Source organism: Oreochromis niloticus, linkage group LG14 (genome assembly GCF_001858045.2).
Source record: "Oreochromis niloticus isolate F11D_XX linkage group LG14, O_niloticus_UMD_NMBU, whole genome shotgun sequence".
Classification (NCBI taxonomy): Eukaryota; Metazoa; Chordata; class Actinopteri; order Cichliformes; family Cichlidae; genus Oreochromis; species Oreochromis niloticus.
The window spans coordinates 24,277,901-24,286,465 of NC_031979.2; the positions used below are offsets into that span (position 1 = coordinate 24,277,901).

The 8,565-nt window shown below is 37.9% G+C and overlaps 1 protein-coding gene across 1 annotated transcript; it reads right to left on the reverse strand.

The window, feature by feature from the left end:
* Nucleotides 1–819: 819 nt before the first annotated feature.
* Nucleotides 820–3,686, reverse strand: p2ry12 (purinergic receptor P2Y12). The gene is made up of 3 exons (XM_003454794.5): nt 3,525–3,686; nt 2,944–3,200; nt 820–2,504 (listed from the first exon to the last, which is right to left on the reverse strand). The coding sequence occupies exons 2-3, from the start codon at nt 3,193–3,195 to the stop codon at nt 1,659–1,661; spliced, it is 1,098 nt and encodes a 365-aa protein (XP_003454842.1). The 5' UTR covers nt 3,196–3,200; nt 3,525–3,686; the 3' UTR covers nt 820–1,658.
* Between the last annotated feature and the right edge of the window lie 4,879 nt (nt 3,687–8,565).

The window sequence follows — 8,565 nt, forward strand, 5'->3', positions numbered from 1 at the left end:
TAATAGTAAACTGATATTATTAGTGAATAAATAAAAATAATAATCTTTGTCACTATTAACCACCTGTTAACAAAAGCTGGCCAAAGAAAAAGCAAGTACTTATTGACGGTTTGGTTCCTGGTGATGGCAATAACATGATTCTGTTCTCAGTGAGTTACACATGGATGCCAGTAAAGATTTTCCAGCTTGAATTCATGAAGCGCTGACGCGTGTCCTGTGTGAGTGAGCGGACCTGATTGATTTTCTCAGAGACATGCAGGGACACAGGTAAACAAAACTGAAGCTATACAAATGCATTGTTAAGTCATAAAGAGACGTTATGCTCTTTTTAAACAAACGACATTTAAGCATACGAATGATTTATCACTCTGATGTTAACCAGTCCTACATATATATTTAGTTTCAGATAATAGTGTTAAGCCACTCACCACAAGGAATGGTCAACTCCTTAACTCCAAACTGCACAACATGAAAGATTAATGCAGTAAAAAATGAATTTAAAGTGTCTGTGTGCCTTTTCAACCAGAGAGATGCAAATCTGTGAGCAGATTTAAATGACACATATTGGTAGACCTTGTGTTTTTCAGGCTACAGGGAAATGATTTATGAAACTGGAAATCGAGGTTGTGTTATTACAAGCATTTATTACTAATACTTATTAGCTTTTTTTGGACTTATTTAATTTTAGATGGGTATTGTTTTGAAATGTGAATAATTAAATAGATTTTTATAGAAGTAGACAGTCATACAATAATTCCAAAAGAGCCATGCAGGGTTTAATAATAGCCTGTGTGAGAAAAAGCCACAGAAAAGCTGTAATTGAAACTTGACTTCCTTTATTGTTGTTTCATAATGTGTTTCTGCAAACCTTTTAAACAACTATTTTTTGCTATGCAGTTATGACAGAAAGTAGCACCTGTTTTTGGAGATCTCTGATATGTCCATTCCAACTTTAATTTCGTTGTAATTCATTTGATGCTTTAGAATAGCAACAATAAAAATAAAAACAAGACTGCATAACTTGCTCTATGGTTTGCTTATCCTTAAATCTCACTCAGCGCTAATGCAAGCAGCATGCACCCTCGTGCAGCATAAAGACATCACAGTGTACTGACAGGTGATTGCATATAAAACTTAGGGTTCATTATACAGATTTTTATTATAGTTTCACAGTAAGATATTCTGTGGAAGTCTTAAAGTTATTATTATGACCGCTTCTCAATTCTTCTTTTGTTGGCAGTGTGAGAGTATAAAAAAAACAAAAGGTTATTTTCAACTTCAACTGAAGTAGAAAGAAGAAGTAAGAAAAAGTGATATAGAGGAAGACTGGAAAAGCAAACATCTGCAACACTGCGTACATGTGTTGATTCATTTCAGCTTCTCATTGTGGTAATGCTGATTCACACTGTTTTCAAAGACAGTGTAAAATCACATATATGGTTTAGTGTAATTTACAATGCTGTTAGTATTGTTGTAATATTGTAACTTGGTAATAAAGACAAATATGGGCCGTGGCTTACTCTTCAACAGCCAATGACAAGCTTTAGATCACTATATCTGTCCCTTGCAGTGTGTCATATAGTTGAATTTGGATTTAGTTGACTTTTTTACTGTAAGTCATCATAAATGCCTTCATGTCTTTCTCAGGTCCAGTGATTTTATGTAGTAGCAGTGGAGTTTCCCTGAGGGGAGCTGCACGTGTCAGTATCTGATCCGCTCCCTGTTAGCCAGCTACAAGTACCAGGGAGTATGTGCAGGGTATTAAACAGAGTGGTCCTGAAGGACTTACAGAGAAAGAAGTAGATGAGAGGATCCAGGACAGAATTCATGGATGAGAGGAAAAGGGTACTTTCCTTCAGCTGAAAGAAGAAGAGCTTGAGTTTGCAGTCAAAGCTTTCGGCTCGGGTCTGGCTTATTGTGTATGGCACTCGGGCAAAGTGAAATGGCACAAAGCACACAAAGAACACTGCCAGAACCAGGAACACATTTGCATTAATTTTTCTTTTGGCCTTGTGAGGCTTTTTAACTGTTCCCCGACTTGCAGCTTGAGATATCGAGCCTCCGGTGCTGTGAGACTTTGTGCGGGAGTAGGAACGGTACAGCTCTTTGGTGATTAGAGTGTAGCAAACTATCACAGTCAACAGGTTGCCCCAGAAAATCACTTGACAGACATGATTCACTATCTCATGCCAACGTAGCCCCGCCTCTGTCTTCAGTTTGCTGCACTGGAAATATTGAGAAGTCGGGGTTTTACTTGTTAGGATTACATTGGGAAGACAGAGAATGACGAGGAAAGTCCAGATGGCTCCCGAAAGGAGTTTTCGATGTTTCAGCCGGGTCGCATTAGTGCCCTTAAATGGGTTAAGGGTCTTTCTGCAGCGATCAATGCTGATGAGGCCAAAGAAGAGGATGCTGATATACATGCTGAGGTAAAAAAGCACGGAGGAAACTCGACACACAAATATCCGTAGGCCAATGGATGCCATGTTGGAGTCTGACAACACCTGCAGAAACACAAACATTTGTGCTGTCAAACACCTATTCCACATTCAAACCACAAATCCTATCTCTAAGTTCGATGGAACCTATTTTCATTGGATTACCCTGAAATGTATGGTTCATAAATTGTCTGTCTTTTAATTTTCTCTTACAGGAAACTCTATTATTAAAAATCAGATATTTAGAGTTAATAGGTGTTTATTCATCAGGGGCTTACAATTTAAAACTAATCACTTCTTGCTTGATGGCTTTGAAGGTCAGAACTCATGATTCTGACTTACCAACTGCAAATTTGTTTGCTTAATTATATTTACAACTCAGGCTCATAATCATTTCTTAAAAAAAAAAATACTTACAATTAACCTATAAAATACCAATAATTTTATAATTAACCATCAATGAAGCCTTAACCCATTTAGATTTCCTAATGCAAGCGTGGCAAACCTTGAAAGGGAATGCGAAGGTCATGATGACATCTGCAACCACAATATTCTTCAGGTATATGATGAAGTGAGACTGCGAGGGGATGCGAAGAAATATCCACACTGCCAGACCATTGAGTGACATCCCCACTAGGAAAAGAAAGGAGTAGAGAATGGGAAAAACCACGTTCTTCAAAACATTGTCCCGGGAGCAAGTGCTGTTGGTGTGGCTGTGATTGCCAGCTAACAGGGGGAAAGCTGTATTTCTCTCCATGTTGCCTGAAAAAAATGAGAGAGATAGTTGTTTTTCTTTAAGTTGCTCAAGAACCTTCATCATGAAAAAGTGACTCTTTTTAGCCAAATGCTGTATGGAGGAAGTGGCTAAAAACATCAGAAAAAACCCAGCATTGTTTTGCTGATGCCATTTTGCACGATGTTCATGAAAACAAACACTGTGCAATACACCTATCTTAACAGCACAATTTTTAGCACCTGTTTTGTATATTTTAGCAAAGACCGCTACAGAATTATTTCAAAATTTGCTAAACATCAAATTAAACACCTTTATTAAAAATAGATAGACTGTAAGGTTCTGTATCTCACCTGACAAGTTCTCTTGCGTTCTGTCAGTGAATCCACATCAAGTCCCAGCGTGGTGTCTTTTGGGGTTAATGGTCCCTCGCTCTGTATTACTTCCAGTTCTTACCAGATATAGACTGTCTGGACCTCCTAGTTTCAAAGTTTTGAAAAACAGGGCGTGTGTTGCTAGTGGTGTATAGGTCACAGAAAGTTTTTCTTGTTGTCTTCTTCTTTCACTTTCCTGTCATGTGTCATTTCCAGAGTTATGTTATCAGACACAAACACTATTTTATTTCAGTTCATTAACAGATGACAATAATAACACAACACAATCCCACTGGAAAAAGAAACAAAATGATGAAAGTACAGCAAAATTCATTAAATGGAATATAAATCTATTACTTTTTAAAAAAAAACAAAAACTATGATATAAGTGAATCTGCTTCCCTTTTTTTTGTTTAGCTGCCTTTCATTTAAATTACAACTATTTTGTAACTTTCACTGCTTCTGCTTTGTACATGCAGTTTTTCAATATGTAATTTTTATTTTTGTTAAATTGTTCTCCCAAGTCTTTGCAGTCAGGGAACGAAGAACGCATTTATTATAATCAACACATATCAATAGCTATTTACATTTCTCTATAAAATAATCTGGTCTTTAAGTCTGACATCATTAGCCGTGTCTGGGCTCCACTGCAGGTCCATAAGTCAGACGATCACTGTGTGATCACTGAGAGTTGAAAAACTGTCTAAATTCTTTCATCTGTAATAAAATGATCAGTGTGGCTGCTCTACCAGGTGTAACAATTAAGTTTAACATCCAGGCATCCATGAAATTTGGCATTTAACGGAGTTAGAAGTTAGCAGGGAGTTAGCTCGCTAGTTTCCATCTAAATATAATATAGCATGTTTACAGTTTTTCAGCAAATATTGAAAATACCTTGCATTGCTTAGAATTTGATAAAGGAAAATTACACACACACACACACACACACACACACGCAGAGGAAAAAACAAAAAAGAACAACAAAAACGAGCGGCTGCGAGGCATATGGCAGTAATAGATCTTCTTCCATTGTGAAACAATATCAAGGGGTTTTTGGCAGGTTTCTGGCAGCTGCTTCACTGATATAAAACTTTTCCACCGCTCAAAGCTCCATTCAGAATTTGAACTCAGTGCCTTCCCATGTCATTTTGATTGTAACGGTTATAACCATGTTCCAAGATGTGAAGTAAACGTGACCATTTAGATGGGCTCACCTTCTAACTTCCCTCTTCTGGAGACAGAGCCTGAAGAAACAGCAGCCATCTGTGATGAGATATTTTAATTCTGGTCCAAAGGCCTTTTAGAAAACAACAACAACAAACAAACAAACCAAAAAAAACATCCTGACCCTTTTAATAAATAAACAAATAAGTAAGTAAATAAATAAATAGTAGAACAAACCATTCTTATCTCCACCTTGCCATACTGTTTTGTGACTATATTAATATTTCTTGAGGACCGCTGGCTACACTTGCCTGTATTTACTTTTTTCATGAAGGGTTTTGAAGGCTTTGAAGGGTTCTAAATTTAATAATCTTAATTATAAGACACATGCTCAACAACAGTTTTAAAGAAACATTTTCTGTACCTCAAAAACACAGCAAATAAGAAAATTACTCACTAAAACCTAAGCTGTAAATATTAGTATTTTAAAAAATAAGCACAAGTAATGATGTTTTCGGTCTAAAGTATAAGTGCACTCTACCTTGAGAGGAAATGTGATGATGTTCACGTTGATGTTATCTTCAGTGTCACTGATGCATGTTGTGTGCCAGAGTCCAGTTACAGTTTGAGAATATTGTGCTCGATAGTTAGAAAGGTGTGTTTTATAATTTTATGAATGATTTGCTGATGAGCACTGGCTGTAAAGGCCCGTATTTACTTCTCTGTTGAGCACATTACTCTGATGGCTTCTGCCCTTCATTTTCCTGAATGCCAGCAGTTAGCATGACAATGCAACAACTTCCTGTGTCTGGAAGATTGGCGTAATCATTTGATGGCTGTTAACTTGTTAAACTTAACCCAGGACTCAGGAATGAGGAAAAACAATGGGTTATGAATAAATTATAGAATAGCAGTGTTTAAAAAATAAATAATGTTATTATTTTGATTCTTACTCTAAACTGTAAGTGCGTCAAACCTTGAGTGTGAAAGTTATGATGACATTTACACTGACAGGTGTTACTGTTCTGTAACATAAAGCCATTGTGTAGTATCTGTTTTTGTCCTGCGTTTTCTGAATATTTTAAATTCATTCTGGTGTGTGGTATACACTCGTGTATGTTTGGGGGATCAGCAGCCTCTGTTTTTAAATCTTTTTTTAAGCAAGACTTCCTGCCCATGTCTGTACTTCTCTGCTCATCACATGATCCTGATGGACTTCTGCCCAGAATTTTCGTCAGTTCCAGAAGCTAGCATGGCAATGCTGCAACTTCCTGTGTCTGGACTAAGACTGGCATTATCAGCAGTATTCAGTTCCTACAAATGCTTATCTAACTTTGTTTGTGCCTGCATTTATTAGTCTTGTGGTTGTTGTCAAATATCACTTTCTAAACTCTCTATAAATTAAAATATTATATGTAAGGTCATTTTTCCAATCTGCCATATTTCTATCCAGTCATGTTTTCTGCAGCTATGTTCTTGTCACATCTGGGTTTGATCAGGACTGAATCAAGCATGCGTTCTCCTGGAGGGGACCCAGGATCTACACATGCTTCTTTTCAGTTTAACACTAATCTGTCTGTCTCTTTGGTTTCCCCACTTTTTTCAGCTTTGGTTTTCATATTTATTTACTGTTTAAAATTTTGAACTCAGGTCTGACGTTTGTAGCTCAGGCGGTAGAGCAGGACATTTACTGATCGGAAGGTTGGTGGTTCCATTCCTGGCTTCACCTAGTCTGCATGCCAAATATCCTTGGGCAAAATACTAACCCCAAATTGCCCTCTGATGCATCCATTGGAGTGTGAATGTTAGTTAGAAAGCACTAAGAAAAATGTGCTTGTGTTAATGGGTGAATGCACAAGTTGTGTGAAGTGCTTTGAGTGCTCAGAAGAGTAAAATTCCGCTATATAAGAACCAGTCAATTTACACAAGTTGGTCAGCACTACACACTGCAGAGTTTTATTTAAAAGAATCACAGCTTACTTCCAGGGAAGGTCATTTTGTAACCTTGTATGGGAACTGTATGGGCAAAATCACATGTTAAAGATGCAGACCGAAAATGCCAGTTATGCAAAAACACACCACAGTTAAGAACAACCAGACTTTGCAGTAATTCCAGTTTTGGTCAACTTAACTTCACTGTCTCTGAATATTGGTCAAAACTATGTCTGAAAAATGTTATTGAACAGTTTCAGATGCATAAACTATAAACAGATTCCAAATTATTTTGCCTCAAATCCTCGTTCAGCAAACCCCTCAGGCTTGAGGAGAAAATCCCCACCGAACACAGCCACATGGTCCCAGGTCCTCAACCCAGTTTTTGTGTTTGCTTTGGTTTATGTTCTAGTCTGTATTTGTGTCTCTTGAGCTCAGTCTTCCTAGTCTCATATCTGTGTCTTTCAGCCTTCATAGTTATGTACCCACGTCTGTCTGTTCTCCCCGGTCCCCGTGTCAAACCCATGTGTCTTAGTCTTGGTCTCAGTGGTTGTACTTCCTGTTTTATTTTGATAATCTCGTGCTTCGTCTGTATTATGTTCTTATGTTTTGCTTCCCCTGTCACGTCACTCAGATTAGTGTCAGCTGTGCTCCCGCCTGTGACTGCTTCCCTCGTTATCCTCTTTGTGTATATATTGTCTGTGTTTCCCTTGTCTATGTTCGCTGTCATGTTCTCATGCATTGTAGGTAGTTGTTCTGTCCACCTGTTTTCCTTCCTGTCAGTGAATCAGTTTATTTCATGTTTTGTGACTGTTTAGTTGGTCCTTTGCGTTTTATGTTTTGGTTGCCAGTTTTTCCAGCATTAAAGCTGTGATTTTTAGTTCAGTCCAGTATTTTTGGGTCCAGAACTCTACCTGGCATGCACCTACACCTGCAGATATGACAGATACTGGTGACTTTTGTGTCTTTAGCATGTGGGTTGTGATCAACGGACAGTTTCTTGTAAACCTCGTAGAATTTTATCAGAGGTTTGCTTCGAGTGACTATTCATTCATTTGCATTGAACAGACACTGTTTCACATCTTCAAATATATCAAGTAATTAATAGATAATTACAAAAGTTAAATATTAGAAAACAAAAGGTAAAATAGAGGAAAAAGCATAACACAAAGGATAACACAAGACTTGAGCTTTTCGCAACACTATCCCCCTCTATTCACTCGCATAGTCTTCCGATCAACCACAAACTTAAACACTGCTACTATATCAGCAGCGTCAAGCTACTCTTTTCACCCTGTGGTAAAAACTTCAGAGCACATAGAGAAAAACTTCTCCGTTTAACACATAACTTTTAGTAGCCCTGCTTTAGGCAAAACCTTAAAGCCTATGAAACCTATGAGGTTGGGGTAACTCTGAGATGGAGTTGGACAGAATGGAAGAAAGTCTTGTTTTCAGGAAAATATCAAACTTTTAACAACGAGGTCTAAAAGCTGTCTGAAGATGCTCCCCTTGCCTGGTTGATGCACGGGCAAGTTGACGCTGAACTTTGACCTCTGACCTTTGCTAACAGTTTATGTTTGATCACCTTGTCATGATGACAGGTTTAAAGACGTAAGACAAAAACTTCTTACTACATCGCGAGAGAAAGAAAAACAGTCAGGGTGGTATTTGCTTGTGGTCTGTTTGACACAGTCTTTTGCCTTCATGTGTATATGTATGCATTTCCTTTCACTGGCTTTCAAATTAGTCTCTCTCCGCAAAGTTGAAATGTGTGGGCTACAGTTTGTTTTGACAGTGTAAGGTTTTTCTTAGCTACCGCTCCTACTTGTGTGCTGCTCTGTGTAGTTTCCTGCGGGTCTGCAATCCACATGGTTATCCACTTTGACCAACTTGACACAGATCATATAGAGATCATATAGAGGTA